The 17,531-nt window shown below is 40.1% G+C and overlaps 1 protein-coding gene and 1 long non-coding RNA gene across 2 annotated transcripts in view; one reads left to right on the top strand and one right to left on the bottom strand.

The window, feature by feature from the left end:
- MTMR9 (myotubularin related protein 9) overlaps window positions 1-14,541 on the top strand; it is a 73,711-nt gene extending 59,170 nt beyond the window's left edge. The window contains exons 7-10 of the mRNA XM_010840277.1: window positions 1,257-1,398; window positions 3,876-4,096; window positions 6,433-6,584; window positions 9,700-14,541. Of these exons, the coding sequence (XP_010838579.1) occupies window positions 1,257-1,398; window positions 3,876-4,096; window positions 6,433-6,584; window positions 9,700-9,863 (679 nt within the window). The 3' untranslated portion in view covers window positions 9,864-14,541. The remainder of the gene's footprint in view (window positions 1-1,256; window positions 1,399-3,875; window positions 4,097-6,432; window positions 6,585-9,699) is intronic.
- LOC104988820 overlaps window positions 5,890-17,531 on the bottom strand; it is a 28,207-nt gene continuing 16,565 nt past the window's right edge. The window contains exons 2-3 of the long non-coding RNA XR_825286.1: window positions 16,869-16,976; window positions 5,890-6,043 (exon numbers count right to left, since the gene is read on the bottom strand). This is a non-coding gene — a long non-coding RNA (uncharacterized LOC104988820). The remainder of the gene's footprint in view (window positions 6,044-16,868; window positions 16,977-17,531) is intronic.

The following is a 17,531-nucleotide window of genomic DNA, read 5'->3' as shown; positions in this document are numbered from 1 at the left end:
GTCAAGGCTGTATATTGTCACCCTGCTTATTTAACTTATATGCAGAGTACATCATGAGAAACACTGGGCTGGAGGAAGCACAAGATGGAATCAAGATTGCTGGGAGAAATACCAATAACCTCAGATATGCAGATGACATGACACCACCCTTAAGGCAGAAAGTGAAGAGGAACTCAAAAGCCTCTTGATGAAAGTGAAAGTGGAGAGTGAAAAAGTTGGCTTAAAGCTCAACATTCAGAAAACTAAGATCATGGCATCTGGTCCCATCACTTCATGGCAAATAGATGGGGAAACAATGGAAACAGTGACAAAGTTTATTTTGGGGGGCTGCAAAATCACTGTAGATGGTGATTGCAGCCATGAAATTAAAAGATGCTTACTCCTTGGAAGGAAAGTTATGACCAACCTAGATAGCATATTGAAAAGCAGAGACATTACTTTACCAACAAAGGTCCGTCTAGTCAAGGCTGTGGTTTTTCCACTGGTCATGTATGGATGTGAGAGTTGGACTGTGAAGAAAGCTGAGTGCAGAAGAATTGATGCTTTTGAGTTGTGGTGTTGGAGAAGACTCTTGAGAGTCCCTTGGACTGCAAGGAGATCCAACCAGTCCATTCTGAAGGAGATCAGCCCTGGGATTTCTTTGGAAGGAATGATGCTAAAGCTGAAACTCCAGTACTTTGGCCACCTCATGCAAAGAGTTGCCTCATTGGAAAAGACTCTGATGCTGGGAGGGATTGGGGGCAGGAGGAGAAGGGGACGACACAGGATGAGATGGCTGGATGGCATCACTGACTCAATGGACCCAAGTCTGAGTGAACGCCGGGAGTTGGTGATGGACAGGGAGGCCTGGCGTGCTGCGATTCATGGGGTTGCAAAGAGTTGGACACGACTGAGTGACTGAACTGAACTGAACTGTACATACACATGTCATCCATGACAGATTTTTTAAGTACTCAAGGACCTATTTTTTTCTATACAAATCCTTAAGTTGTGAATCTAACAATTTCTATTTTCTTAAACTGAAAAATAATGAAAAGAAGTTTCAGAGAGTTTTTGCCCATTGAAGTTTGGGACTTACCATACTTTCATATTTTCCCCAAGGGAAGCTCTCTTCATGTACCTTATATAGATCTGAACCTACCAGACAGAGCAGAATGCAAAAGGCTTTCAACTGTTACTCTCAAGAAATGTTTATTATTAGCAGTCAATTGACAGTGTTGGGAGTGTCCCATTTGTTCTCTGGATTTCCCTCACAGGGAAGGAGCATCCATACTGATCCATGGAACAGAAGGAACTGATTCCACACTCCAGGTTACCTCCCTGGCCCAGATCATCTTGGAACCAAGAAGCAGGACCATCCGTGGCTTTGAGGCCTTAATAGAAAGAGAGTGGCTGCAGGTGAGAAAAGCTGTTTTGTCCACAGAAGAACTACTCATAATTGATGTTTGATCCTGGTTTGTAGGAATGGATATATGAAATTTTGATTGATTCAGATGTTTACTTTTCTGGGGGACAGTTCATCTATCTTCCTCTTAGTAAATGTCTGTGATGTTCACTGCCTCTCCTTTTTGTCTCCCTCGTTGCTCGTATTGTTCATTTGGCACTTTATTCCCCTAACAACGCTTGTTAGCTGTCTGTTGTTACCTACAGGGAAACACAAAGAGTGTAAAGCACCGTCTTGTGTCACAGAGCCTAGTCTTGTTAGAGGTAAAAGACACAAACAAGCGTGTGAGGAGGAGTGGGGACTTGTAAGTAGGGAGTGCATACTTCAGTGCTTTCTGTCTTCTCACCTGGCTCCATCCTGACTTCTTCCCCAGCCAGGATGAAGTCCTTCTCATCCTGTAAGATCCAGCTCAGTGTCGCTTTCATGAAGCCTTCGGGACCTGAACTTCCTCCACAGATAAAACTGATCCATTGTTGTCACACTGTTTCCCGAGCTAGACCCAAATATAGTGACATCTTTGAGTTCAGAGAACCTTGCCAAGTTCAGCTTTCACTCCTTGGACACAGCACAGTGCTGGCCTATGAAATGCTGAAGGGCAGCTAAAATAAAGGTCTCGTAAAATAGATGGAAATCCTCCAAGCTAGAGATTAATTCAAATGTTTGTGCACTGTGTCACTTAGTATATAATTGTGATTGAAAGCAAATATTTAGACATAACTTGAAAGTAGAATTATCTCTCTCTTCTCGCCCTTGCAGCTACAGTTCATATTTATTATGTGTTAACGCTGTTATGTTTACCACATCTACCCACCCTGACAGCGGTCCTTTAAGTCAGACCATCCTAAGTATTTGGTGATCTTACACAGCTACATTCCTTGTGAGCGTAGCAGACAAATGCATATGATTTGTGTATGTGCTCATCCGTGTCCAATTCTTTGTGATGCCATGGACTGTAGCCCACTTGCCAGGCTTCTCTGTCTATGGGATTTCCCAGGAAAGAATACTGGAGTGGGCTGCCATTAAAGAGCCAAAGATAAAACAAGTCTGTGAAATACGTAGAAGGATGTTATTGTGGGGATAACATCAATACTCAGGTTCTGGGTAGGCCAGAGAGCCAAATGATTTGACAGTTTCCTTTGGTCAGTAGATGGCAGACTCTTCAGTTCTTTTGTTGAGGAGAGGGAAACTAAGAAGAGCTTTGTCTCTAATATAAAAGTATTCCTACAGATGTCTTCATGACAGGAACTTGTTTTCATATGTTCAGTTCAGTTCAGTCGCTTAGTCGTGTCTGACTGTTTGTGACCCCATGGACTGCAGCACTCCAGGCCTCCCTATCCATCGCCAACTGCCAGAGTTTACTCAGACTCATGTCCATTGAGTCCGTGATGCCATCCAACCATCTCATCCTCTGTTGGCCCCTTCTCCTGCCTTCAGTCTTTCCCAGCATCAGGGTCTTTTCAAATGAGTCAGTTCCTCACATCAGGTGGCCAAATTACTGGAGTTTCAGCTTCAGCATCAGTCTTTCCAATGAATATTCAGGACTGATTTCCTTTAAGATGGACTGGTTGGATCTCCTTGCAGTCCAAGGGACTCTCAAGAGTCTTCTCCAACACCACAGTTCAAAAGCATCAGTTCTTCGACGTACATGACTACTGAGAAAACCGTAGCTTTGACTAGATGGACCTTTGTTGGCAGAGTAATGTCTCTGCTTTTTGTCATGCTGTCTAGGTTGGTCATAACTTTCCTTCCAAGGAGCAAGCGTCTTTTAATTCATGGCTGCAGTCACCATCTGCAGTAATTTTGGAGCCCCCCAAAATAAAGTCTGTCATGGTTTCCACTGTTTCCCCATCTATTTGCCATGAAGTGATGGGACCAGATGCCATGATCTTAGCTTTCTGAAGACTTATTAATATCAGGAGTGACCTAATGAAATCTATGAGAACCCCGTATTTATCTCCATGTAGTGGTGAGGTTTATGGAGCTTACTCCAGGCTACAGCACTCTGGCTGGATAGAAGGGGAGAGCTGACCTTTGTTTTATACCTGCAGAACTTAACGTTCTTTGACTTTGCTCCAGATTTCACCAACCTAGTAAGATTTATATTATGTTTATTATTACTGAGGTCCATTATTCTATTTGATATTCCAAGAACAACCACAGATCTTATGGCTAACTATGTAGCCTTGTTAAGTTCTGGGATGGCCACAGAGTTAGAGTTTTTCCAAACTTTTTGGTCAGCCCGATATTTGGAAATCTTGTCTTTTCCCTTAGTTGAAGATTGTCTTAAACTAAGAAATCATTAAAGATCAGTCACCCAAATTATATGATGTTCTATGCAATCGTTTTGTTGCAACTGTGTGAAATTGTTACTAACATGCCGAAATGTGGTCTCACTAGGATATGACTGCCACGTGTCCACTTTCTCTCTTAGGCTGGTCACCCGTTCCAGCAGCGCTGTGCACAGTCAGCCTACTGCAACAGCAAGCAGAAGTGGGAGTCACCCGTGTTTCTTCTCTTCTTGGACTGTGTGTGGCAGATACTCCGTCAGTTCCCTTGCTCTTTTGAATTTAATGAGAATTTCCTCATCATGCTCTTTGAGCATGCTTACGCCTCACAGTTTGGAACCTTCTTGGGCAACAATGAAAGTGAAAGGTGGGTCCACTGCTCACGTGGGGCCATTTGCAGTTGTTTTGGTTATTTCCTAAAAGAGACGAGGATTTGCTTCTATGTTCACGTTATCAACATTTAAGAGATGGTGGTGGTTACTGTTGGTATAACTGGGAGTCCTTCTGTATGAGTCCAGGTGCTGCATGTTTACTCTGAGCCTGTCACATGCTAGATGAGAGCATAGCCTAGATTTTGTTCTGTTAGATTAAAATGAGTCCATACACTGATTAAAAAGCTTTGAGTAAATTAAGGAACCATTAAAATGTTACTTTCCTTTTATAAGAACATAGTATGTGACACCTGTAAGAAGCTTAAATATATAATTTAATTCTACTTTCCATGCAGTTTCATAGAGTAAAAAGGTGATATCCAGAGAAGTTAATGATTGTCCAGGGACACCCAGCCATTTGGTCACCAGAAGTATGGCTGTGGTACAGGTCTTCCTGCTCCTGTGCTCGATTGTGTCTCTCATACCAAGAAACTGTCCTCAGGCCCAGAGTGCAAGTCTCGCTTCACAACCCAGACGCCATCAGGTGTATAGGTTTAGATAGAAGATTCATATCAGAATGATCATTGAAAGATGCTTAACTGGTCGTCTTCTCATTTGGGTACAATCTAAGGGCTTCCTCTGGGTGAGAGATAGGATTTGTCTCTTGACTGGTAGCTGGCATCGGGTAGTTGAATAAAAATGTAAACAATTAACAGTCTTCACAAAAGAATGGAATCACTGAATCTTTACCAATTTAAAATTCAAGCAATACATTTTTCTTTTTTTTTTTTACTTTAAAGCTGAATTGGCAAATATTTCAACATTAGATTTTCTTATAGATTCTTGTGGGGGAAAACTTAGAACTATTTGCTCTAGAAAATTCTGTCACCATACTTTTCTCATTGTGTTTTGGCTATACACAATAGCCAATAATTCACATGATCAGTTTGATTAATTGGTGTGTTTATATTTTATACTGCTCTGTATCCCAAGGGTATTTGCTCTGAGTGTTTTCTTTGATGATAGAATGGAGTTGAGATAGGATTTACTTGTTCCAGTTGAAATGTCTTACTGTACTGCTTGTTGCACCACAGGCCAATAAATTGAGACAAGTTGTCAGGGCAAAGACTAGCAACTTTATTAGGAAAGCCAGCAGAGCAGGAAGATGGTGTATTAGTGTCCCAAAGAAGTGTCTTGCCTGGGTTGGGATGCTAGTGCTAAGTCACTTCAGTCGTGTCCGACTCTGTGTGACCCCATAGATGGCAGCCCACCAGGCTCCCCCTGTCCCTGGGATTCTCCAGGCAAGAACACTGGAGTGGGTTGCCATTTCCTTCTCCAATGCATGAAAGTGAAAAGTGAAAGTAAAGTCGCTCAGTCGTGTCCGACCCTCAGTGACCCCATGGACTGCAGCCCACCAGGCTCCTCTGTCCATGGGATTTTCCAGGCAAGAGCACTGGAGTGGGTTGCCATTTCCTTCTCCAGTGCATGAAAGTGAAAAGTGAAAGTGAAGTTGCTCAGTTGTGTCCAACTCTTAGTGACTCCATGAACTGTAGCCCACTAGGCTCCTCTGTCCATGGGATTTCCCAGGCAAGAGAACTGGAGTGGGTTGCCATTTCCTTCTCCAGTGCATGAAAGTGAAAAGTGAAAGTGAAGTTGCTCAGTTGTGTCCAACTCTTAGTGACTCCATGAACTGTAGCCCACTAGGCTCCTCTGTCCATGGGATTTCCCAGGCAAGAGAACTGGAGTGGGGTGCCATTGCCATTGCCTTCTCCATTGGATGGCTAGGTACTTTTTTTATAAAACAAAGAAGGGGAGGAGCTAAGGAGGTAAAGTTAAAAAAAGGAACTTGTTTGAAATGTTTCCTGGTTCCAGCCAGATTTGGGAGGGGATGTGTTCACTTCTTTTCTGCAGCCATTCATTGGTGGGCCTGGTAAGGATGTTTCCTGTGAGCAAAACAAATATATTTTAGCTTAGCATTCAAACATGGAGGCAGAGTTCCCAGAGATGGACCATTATGTATACCTCAAGCTATAAGCAACATCCTTTTAGTGATTAACTTGTAGCAAAAGGAATAGAATACAAAAATTAAAGTAAAAGAAACAGATCCAATATGGAGTCAGATTTATTTACTTGTTATAGGTCTGTTGAGATTTTCTGTTTCTTCAATTTAGGTAATTGTTGACAGTGAAAAATGCTGACAGATATTTCAATTTGACAGCATTTTGTTCTGCCTTCCAATGTACAGAGAAAAGAAATGGTCCTATTAGAAGCAGCATTTAATAGTGGTTGCCATAAATTAATTGGTTTAATGGCAGTTTTCTTTCTTGATCAGATGTAAGTTGAAGCTGCAGCAGAAAACGATGTCCCTGTGGTCCTGGGTCAACCGGCCCAGTGAACTGAGTAAGTTCACCAACCCTCTCTTTGAAGCCAACAACCTTGTCATCTGGCCGTCTGTTGCTCCACAGAGTCTTCAGCTGTGGGAGGGTAAGTCATGCATCCTTTGCAAACCCTTTATTGATAGTCCAGGATGTTCTCTTGACTGCCTGTGGGTACAACAGTACGTGTATACTGCTGTTTATATCAGATATTATCTCAAGATAAGAAGGTACATTACTTCTTTTTATTGTGATAAAAACACAAAATTCACCAACGTGATACTTAATTGTACACAGAGATGGTCAAGTATATCACGTTGTTGTGAAACAGTCTCCAGAGCTTTTCTTCGTGTAACTTGACGACTCTGCACCCATTGAACAGCAGCTTCTCAGAGCTCCTGTCCAGCCCCAGGCAGCCACCGCTCTGCTTACTCCTGCTGCCTCACCTAAGTGGAACCATACAGCATTTGTCCTTTTGTGACTGCGTCATTTCACTGAACGCAATTATTGTGCTCAAGGCTTTCCATGTAGTAGCGTGTGACGGGATTTCCTTTTTAAGGCTGAGTGATTTTTCATTTGTGTATACATTTTGCTTATTCATTCATAGGTAGGACCCTGCTTTTGATGCTGGAATTGCTGGATCATACAGTAATTCTATGTTCAGTGTTTTGAAGAACAGCCATACTGTTTTCCGTAACACTTGTACCATTTTACAACCCCATCAGCAGTGGACAAGGGTTACAGTTTCTTCACATCTTCCTCAATACTTATTTCCTGTTTTTCCCCCATCTTTGACAGGTCATCCTAATGGGGGTGAGGTAAAGTACATTACTTTTTGTGTAAGAAAGTGATAGGTAGTTGGGACAGGAATAAATTGTAAGCTCTTAGGAGATGGTTTCTATTCCCTTTATCAGCTAGTCTTTAGGACAGATAGTTCTGTTAAATGCTGTTGAAGGGTTAATGAGCTAGTCCATTTTAGTAAGATTCCATAAAATGTACGTAATGTCATCCATCAAGGCAGTAATGCAGATGTCTTGTTTAAGTGGAATAATCCAGACTTGATTTTCATATCTGAAGAAGAGTTTTTACCTGCATTGCTTTCAGATTCCGAAGCTTATCTCCTGAAGTAGAGAATGCAGTCAGTTCAGTCGCTCAGTAGTGTCTGACTCATTGCAACCCCATGGACAGCAGCACGCCAGGCTTCCCTGTCCATCATCGACTCCTGGCGCTTGCTCAAACTCATGTCCATCGAGTCGGTGATGCCACCCAACCATCTCATCCAACTCTGTTGCCCCTTCTCCTCCTGCCTTCAATCTTTCCCAGCATCAGGGTCTTTTCCAATGAGTCAGTTCTTCACATACCTTAAATACTAAAGCTTGTTTTTTAAAAAATTACCAAAAACCTATCTAAAATATATTATCTATTCATTACACAAAGGGTATAACATACCATTTAATTTCTTTTTAATCAATTTGAAGGTGGTAAGTACATTTGTAGTCATCTTTATGTAAAACAACAAGGGCATACACACAGGAATGGCAGCTGTTTGGTAAACTCAAGTACCTTCCACATCCGTTATTTTACTGTGGTCTCCTGTGTGAGACTCTCAAGGGCAAGTCTATGTGTGAGGGGGTCTCAGGTTGCTTTCCTTTCTGGGTTTGACACGGAGCCTATTTCTGTCACTCCTCTGGCTGTCAGCTCTCATGGCTTGTTCTGCATGGGATAGCTGTCATTAGCTGCCTCCTCCCGCTCAGCTTAGGCTTCTAATCTTATCGGTCGAGGGGTCCCATGTTCAGCACTGTGGGAAAGTGGCCTCACCCTTAGAGTCTCCTGGGGCTCTGAGCCTCAGCGCAGTGTTTCTCCTTACTTGTGCAGTCAGGCACAGGCGCAGGAGAAGTGACCGCTTAAATGAGAGATAACAGCTGTACTTCTTGTTCAGGAATTCTGAGACCGTTTACCTAATAGCCACTGTCATGTTTAATAACAGAAGTGAGAAACTAGTTATTTGGGAGGAAAGGCAAACTGGAGAGCCAGATGGCTCCTGAAGGACAATTTAACTGGTTTTTACAAATCACTGAAAGTTCAGGGATTAAGTGATAAAAGAAGATTTTTTTATATGGATGTGCTCCTGCTGCTCCATTAAGGACAAGGTTTCCCTGTATGTTTAGTGCCTCCTCAGCTTAGAACTGGATGAAATTCTAAGTTGGATAAAAATATTCTCATGGTAAGTATATAGATTGTAGAAAAACCCCACTGAGGCCTTAAAATGTCTCTCTGCTGTTTATATCTGCACCGAAGTTAACCGTTAAAAGTAAGTAATTCCTGTATCGAAGAGCAGGATTTTAAAAATACATGCAATAGAAAAATCAACAAGGTCGGTCTTTAGTCTGTGTTTCTATCTTCCTTCTCTGATAAGAATGTAAGTAGTATTCGGATGCATACAGAAGGAGTCTCTAGGGTGCATGGCAGTTTGGTTTATGGAAAGTGTTCTAATAACTCATAAAATCTTTGTGAACTTACCAGCTACTGGTAAGTTGCTATTGGTACATGCATGCTGCATTCTGGAAGCATTTGTACCTCCTGACTTGAATATTGTTAAGCCATCACTTTGAGCTGATATCAATAACATATATGTATGTACAGGAGAAAATGTCTTTTTATCCATAATAAAAGGATAATTAATGTTATCTGGGGAAAAAAGCAGTTGCCTACAGAATTGGAAGACGGTCTGTTAGAAACAGAGGCGGGGAGAGAGTGCTGAAGTTCCGCCTTTTTAAACAATTTGTGTGGCTCTGCTTTTGCTCTAACTGCCACTTTCCCGCTGAAAGTGATTTCACACCTATAGGAGGCCGTACAGGTTCAGATAAAGTTCTGTAATTGTTTAAAAAAAGAATATTTGTATTGTGGAAGTGTGAAGTTTATGGCATTGTAAATGATTAGTTTGTATTCCTGAATATAACCAGAACTGCATTTTGTTCTGTTTCATAATGTTACAGGGGTTTTTGAATACCAAGCATGTACATGGTGACTTCTTGTGCACTCTTCAGCTGTACTCTTTCAGTACCTCAGATTGCTGTGCATTTTAGAGTATAATAAAACACAGATGTGAACTGTGAAAAAAGCAAAGGGTTATAATACATGGGATTATGTATTAACCTCAACAAGTATAATGCTAATCCATGATGTGCATCTTTTTCCCTTCTGTTCTTTCGTGGATTCAATAGGTATTTTTTTACGCTGGAACAGATCCTCCAAGTATTTGGATGAAGCATATGAAGAAATGGTTAACATCATAGAATATAACAAGGAATTGCAAGCGAAAGTAAATCTCCTTAGGAGGCAGTTGGCAGAACTGGAGACTGATGATGGGGTGCAGGAGAGCCCCTGAATCCTACCCACTGCAGCCCTCGCAGGACCGTGCAGACTGGTAGCCCACCTCTGTCTTCTGTGCCCTCAGTTCACCATCACATGTTCAGCCTTGAACGTAAGGCTTTAGAAGTGAGAACCTTCTAATGTAATGGGCTCCTCAATACTTTATGAATGAAACTTACTCTAATTACTCATGTTCCACGTGGCCTGGTGGGGCTCTTCACTTTGGGAGCAGGAAGGAGGTGCTAGTCATTCTATGTGAAACAGGTGACCTATTTAATGCCATTTGTGTTATACACCATTTCATTGTAAGCTTTTCTCTGCCTCTACTTTGCAAACAGTGCTCCAGACCAGTCAAGGATATGACTAATCTCTTTAGAGAATATTTGTTAGTTTAAAAAAGGACCAGACTTTTTAAGCACTCCAAATATAGAAATATTTTTCAAACCTGAAATTGCTGGTAAACCGAGACTTGTGTTTAACATGCTATTTCCAATATCTTTGCCACATAAAATCGCCCTTCTTCTTTTAAAACAGTTTTGGACTGACAAGAGCTGAATTCGTGTCCTCATTCTGGTTTGTCAAGAAAGCAAAAGCTGAATATTTATTCAAGGTAAATTATTTTTACAATGGCAACAGCTAAAGTTCTCTGGTATTTACATTAAGAAGTAGTAAATTTATTTTAACCATAGACACTAAAAGTATGTGCAATTTAGAAATAAAGGAGAAGTTTGTTACTGATAAGGTGTCAGTAGTGTCGAATTGGTTCTTCAGGGTTTTGGTCATACATTTTAAATGTGTCAAATGCTGGATGTAACATTAAACCATCATTTAGAATAGGTGTTAATTTGTTATAATTAAGCTACAAATACGGTTACCTTAAACCAGAGATGCACTGCCCTTGTCTGAAGTTCTTACTGCACTGGTTTATGTACAGAAGTGTGTGCTTGATTGTTTTGTTTGTAAATATTCTAAGTTTACTAATACTAAGGTTAAGATTTTCTTACTCCCTTGAGCCTTTTGAAAATTTATCTTGACTCTGCTGGTTTGTCCATTAGGCAAATATAATTTAAGTGGAAGTTTATGAACATGACTCAGGTATGTTTTAAACTTCAGAAGCCACTTTGAAATGTTTTTAGTGTTATGGAAACAGTGATGACTTCATGCTATAGGCTGGTTTTTGCCTGCAACTCCAACAGTTCGTGATTAGGTGCTTTCCGTGTACATTCTACTTTGTGGCGCTGCTCGTTTTAACAAGTACTTTCAATTGTAGTTTTCCCTTAAAAGGACTGTTGAAGGGTAATCTTTAATATCATTTCAATCCCATCTATATATAACCATTTCATTGTAAAACACACCAAAACTGAACCCAGCTTCAGAGTTATGTATCAAGTTAAAATTTTAGTTCTTCAAAATCAACTCTAACAAAATCTATGGCCACATTCAGAAGCTGCAGAAAGCGGTGAACACTTTCTATCTCCAAAAGAGTTGCCAAGACATCTTTTTCCCCGTTTCCTCAGACTAGGAGCAAAAGGCTAGACAACTAATCTACAGTCGGAGCTTTCCTTTTGGTAAATTTGTCTTTCTCCTCTAAGCTCAGTTTTACTCCTGGCCTGTTTTCTTGATCATAGTTAAGAATCTTGGGGCATTCAAGTCCTCACCTAAAGAAAGGCTAATGAGGGAAGGAGCAAAGATGTACTTTCTTGCTATAGGTATTTGTGTGCTGTGTGAAATGTCTCAGTTAATTTTTTAAAAAAGGAAACACTCTAGCTTTTTTAATGGATCCTCAAAATTGAAGGAGCCTTTTTCTTCTCAGTTAACTGACCCATAAGGAAAACTAGAGAATTTTTAGTGATTTTTTTTTTTTTTTAAAGAAGTGACTCTCAGTAGTAATGTTGGTTGGCCATTGGCCATAAGGTTTCTGTGGGTGGAAACATTAGAGGGCTTTTTTTTTAGGCTTAGTCATGGAGAACCTGTATGCCATCAGCTTATACCTGTCTTCCTGATGAACATTTCACATGTGAGCCAGAGTATGATGATAACATGGTGTTTCCATTTCTTTTTCTTTCTCTTACTGAGATAGCAATCATAAGCAGTTTGGACAAGTTTGTGTTTTAGTGTTAATTTATAATTAGGGATTGTCCAAACTATAGTTCTGTTTACAGGGCGTAAAAACAAACTTTTGTATCAATGCACTTTCAAAGGGGTCATCTAATAATGTAAATACTAAGGTTTTCCCAAACTTGAGAATTCTAACAAAGACAAGTGTTTTATCAATATAATTTTGAAGAGGGTTTTTAGTAATACTATTAAATTACTCATCCCTTGGATGAAAAGAATAATTACAGTGGATGTATTAATAAGATACTTAAGGTTAAGTTTGGAGAACTGTCTTTGATAAAGGCGGCTTTAAAAACTTTCATAATGAAGAGAATAGTGGCTCAATTAGTGAGGATGCAGATTGCCCCATACAAGCTTTAAGTGAGGTATAATCATGTTCATGTACATTGTGCATCTTCTGTATTTATTCGTTGTGAAGGCTGGTTTCCATTTTTGGAGTGAAAAAAAAGTAAGTCCCCCACAAAGAATATTTTAATACAAAGGACTGCTGCAATACAGTGATCTTTAGATTTAAATTAATAATTTTTTTTTAATCAGAAGAAACAATTTGGTTATATCAAAATGCTGAAACTTTTTGGGTGGTTTAAGACTTGTCAGTAATTGTTTCAAATTTTTTGTTTTGATTTTATTAAATGGGAAGAAAATAAGCAGAAATTATAAAACCCAATAGAAATAAGATAATTTTATAGCTTGTTTTAAACCTAAGAAAAATTAGGTCTTTGAAGCAAGATTTTAAAGTGATTCTGGGGAAAACTTTGGAAGACAATAATCATTTAAGATACATACTTACTTTTGTATGTATCTTATTTTAAAACTTTTCTTTGAACTCCACAGCATGATTTTGTAGAGGTGATAGATAAGTCACTGCTTTTCATTTTAAAGGATAAAAGTGAGATTTTAGTCTTTGATTCAGTCCTTCTTAAGTTAAAAAAAAATTAGTATCATGGAAAAGATCTGACCAGTAATTGTCACTTGAAGCCGAAAAAACAAGAGGGACCTTGTGCTGCATTACAAAGAAAACCGCTTAAAGATGTGACTCTTGTAGTTGTTGGGTTTCAAGGGTAGCTGCTTTAAGGGTCAGTCCTAGCTAGGGCATCAGGTTCACTGACTGTCAGACCTTCACCTGAGACACAGTTTTGGTGTCTACCCATATCCAGGTTTTATGAATTAAAATGATACAAGTCTATTATGAGCACCCTTAATCACAGAGGTATTTCCTGGACCAAAAAAAATGGGCAATATTTGGAATCGTTAATCCTCTGTTCTGGAAGCTTTGAAATTTTCCAGAGAATGAAGTCATTCAGTCCATCTGATCCAGGTTATCCTATACCTCAGGACAACATAGATGAATCATTTCTTATTCTTAAACATGACACAGACTCCACCCACCCACCCCCACCCCCCGAGCATGTACACTAAGTTATTATAAGTAGTATTTTTGTGTAATTCACCATCTCAACAAAAAACTGTAAAAGACTGGTTGCTACACTCATATTTCGTCTCAGGTAGTAGGAAATGGTTATTTTCTAATTTTTGGTTTCTTAAATAAAAACAACTTCTTTTTTCACTAGTCCTTACAGTCTGCCATCCACAGCATTTTCTTCCTTTCAACTAGAAGCCCAAAAGAGACCTTCTGAAACTCTATGCTAGGTTTTAGAAAGTCTGAACTTGTTATCTAAATCCCCTCAAAAAAAAAAAAACTAATGTCCTATAATTGAACCACAGTGCAGAACTGTCATTGGTGTTTAATTAATGAAAGATAACAGGACTCAGTGTGGACACTACATTGTCCTGGAAAATGGTTCCTGATGAGAGCTCACTGTCTTCTAGAGCAGTTCTCTTTAACCGTCTGTGAGTATACATATTATATGTGTGATTTCTGATAAAAAGTTGTGTAACACTGCCTGCCTGTCAGCCCAAGACATTTGCTTCAATTTTCCAAATGCACATATTTTTAGAGAGGTGGTTTATTCTATACAAATACTCCTCGCGTTCTCTTGTTTAGAATCCTTATAGATATATTACCATCTACACTGAAAATCTTGTACTTGCACAAATTATTTAAAAAAATAATAACAGTATGTATTTCTTCAATAACCAGGTACTTGAAGTTTACTCTTGATATATTTGAATGTGACTGTTGGATTTAAGTGCACTATTACTCATGTCTTAGACAATAAAAATTGCACTGTATGGAAAATGTATCTATAATGTACGCTTTGCAAAAACCTCAGAGTGCTGTAATGTACAGGTGTCTACATGGTGAACCTGTCTGCGTCTAGGAGAAAATGATGAACTTTCGCTAAGTCTGTGTAACATTTTAGTATAATCTGTAATGTTCCCTTAAGTGGTAAGTTCACGTATGTCCTGGAATCATTTCTCTTGAATTGGCTGCTCTGTCAAGCTTGGTTTACGGAATCAAAAAACAGTCTTGTTGAACATGGTACAGTTATTTTTAGTGTGTAAGATTTGTGTGTTAAGATCCCCCTCTGCCTAAGAGGACTGTTGCACAAATGCTAGTGTTAAATATCCATAGACAATGGTAATAAAATTTGAATACATTCAAATGCAAGAAATTAAATCTATAGGCTGACTTTTCCCAAAATATTTATAAAGGTTTTTGCAGTGTCTTAATTAAAATTGCTGTATACATGGGTAGCTCAGATGGTAAAGAATCTGCCTGAAATGCAGGAGACCTGGGTTCGATTCCTGGGTGGGGAACATCCCCTGGAGAAGGGAATGGCAGCCCACTCCAGTATTCTTGCCTGGAGAATCCCAAAGACAGAGGAACCTGGCGGGCTACAGTCCCTGGGGTTGCAAAGAGCTGGTCACAACTGAGTGACTAGCACTTGACACTTCATATGTTTTTGGACTGTATGTTTTGAAAATATTCACATCAGTAGAAAAGTTGCAAATAGTGCAGTGATCTCCCACATACTGTTCACCCAGGTGGAATACTTTATAAATCAACATGGGCTTGAACACCCTTGAGTATGTGTGTGTGTGTGTGTGTGTGAGAGAGAGAGAGTGTGTGTAGCATCACTGTTGTTTTGGTGAAACATCTGCAGGTATGTGCAGACATCATGACCTTTCCACCTAAACTTCACAGGTATCTCCTAAGAAGGAGGAGTAGATATTGAAAATACTATTTATTCAGTATGTAGTGAAAAGAAATTCCATGAAAGGCACTCAATTATGGTGAAATAGCAAAATGAAAATTACACATATCACCTCACACCAGTCAAAATAGCAATTATAAAAAAGGCTGCTGCTGCTGCTAAGTCGCTTCAGTCGTGTTTGACTCTGTGTGACCCTATAGACGGCAGCCCACCAGGCTCCCCCGTCCCTGGGATTCTCCAGGCAAGAACACTGGAGTGGGTTGCCGTTTCCTTCTCCAATGCATGAAAGTGAAAAGTGAAAGTGAAGTCACTCAGTCGTGCCCGACTCTTAGCAACCCCTTGGATTGCAGCCTAACAGGCTTCTCTGTCCATGGGATTTTCCAAGCAAGAGTACTGGAGTGGGGTGCCACTGCCTTCTCTGTAAAAAGGCTGCTGACAGTAAATGGTATAGTGGGGAGCTTGGGAAAAGGGAACCCTCCTATAATGCTGGTGGGATGTAATTGGTAACAAACACTATAGAGAACATTATGAAAGTGTGTCTAAATGGTGAAAATAGAGCTCTCATATGATCAGACAGGCACATTCCTAAGAGAATAAGAGGAGAAAATAAGAATTCAAAAACAAATGCACCCAAGCATGCACTGTAGCACTATTTACAATACCCAAACATAAAAGCAAACCAAATGTCTGTCGACAAATGAATGGATAAGGAAGTGACACATTTCCACAGTATAATAGGATTCTGCCATGAAAAAGAAATAATGCCATTTGTAGTAACCTATGAATTGGGAGACAATATGGGATACAGTACTAAGGTAAGTCAGAAAAAGACAAACATCATATATCAGTTGTATGTGAAATGGAAAAATTGATACCAATCCACTAATTTATGAAAGTGAAAGAGATGCACAGACTTAGAAAACAAGCGCATGGTTACCAAGGGGGAAGGCAAGATGGGATTCATCAGGAGGTTGGGAGTGATGTATCACACTGATATATAAGACTGTCAACAAGGAACCAACAGCTACATAGGAAAGCAGGTAACAGAACACTGTGTAACACATGTGAAAAGAAGGCAACAGTTGAACAGATATGTATATGTGTATAACTAAATGAGATCCTGTATACCTACAACCTCCACAACAATAAATCAAATGTACTACAAGAAATATAAAAACTAAAAAAAAAAAAAAAAAGTAATAAGACATAAGCTGACAGTGGTTCCAGCTGGTATATTCAACCTAAGGTAGAGTCAGATAGTCAAACTGACCCTAAGGTTTCATTAGCATAGTACCAGAGTGGAGCATGAAGAAGTGCTGCCATCTTGTGGCTGTTTCCAACACCCGGAACCTAAAGCCTATTCCTTTTGATTCAAAAGGAATACTAGACTGTAAATGATACCTGCTGTCAAATAATTTTCATACAACTAATCAAAAATAATTTTTTGCAAAAGGAAAAGACTTGGAAACTAATTACAACTGGTAAATGCTAGTTTCCTTGTTAACAGTTTAAAACGTCCATGAAACATGCTCAATATCGTGAATCCATACACAGGAAAATTTAATTTGAAAAGGAATAAACCGGTTCCATATGAAGAGCCATCATCAAAAAGTCAATACAAAAAAAAAAAAAAAAGAGGAAAGAATAAATGGTGGAGAGGCTGTGGAGAAAAAAGGGAACTAATTTACGGGGCAGCTGGGAGGTAACAACTAGTATGAAGAACAGTAGAGAAGTGCCCTGAAAAGCTGACAATTTTCAGCCACAGGGTGATTGGGCAGGCTCACCTCTTAAGAGTGTCCTGGGAGAAACCCAAACAGCACCGTGGGCAACAGAGAACACGTGGCAGCACACACACTGTCCACGGACAGGCGAGTCCAGAGGCAGGAAGTGACCTGTGAACAACCGAAGATGACGCAGCCATGAAGAAGGAGAGAATGCCACCAGCAGGAACACGGTTATACCCACAGCTACTCATGTGATGTGAAGTCAAGTCAGTTCAGTCGCTCAGTCGTGTCCGACTCTTTTTGACCCATGAATCGCAGCACGCCAGGCCTCCCTGTCCATCACCAACTCCCGGAGTTTATCCAAACTCATGTCCATCGAGTCAGTGATGCCATCCAGCCATCTCATCCTCTGTCGTCCCCTTCTCCTCCTGCCTTCAATCTTCAGTCAGGGTCTTTTCCAGTGAGTCAGCTCTTTGCATCAGGTGGCCAAAGTATTGGAGTTTCAGCTTCAGCATCAGTCCTTCCCATGAATATTCAGGCCTCATTTCCTTTAGGATCGACTAGTTGGATCTCCTTGCAGTGCAAGGGACTCTCAAGAGTCTTCTTCAACACCACAGTTCAAAAGCATCAGTTCTTCGGTGCTCAGCTTTCTTTACCGTCCAACTCGCACATCCATACATGACCACTGGAAAAACCATAGCTTTGACTAGATGGACCTTTGTT

Source organism: Bison bison, unplaced genomic scaffold, assembly GCF_000754665.1.
Source record: "Bison bison bison isolate TAMUID 2011002044 unplaced genomic scaffold, Bison_UMD1.0 scf7180017864143, whole genome shotgun sequence".
NCBI lineage: Eukaryota > Metazoa > Chordata > Mammalia > Artiodactyla > Bovidae > Bison > Bison bison.
The sequence above is the reverse complement of the archived record's forward strand: the minus strand, read 5'-3'. Positions and strand labels throughout refer to the sequence as shown.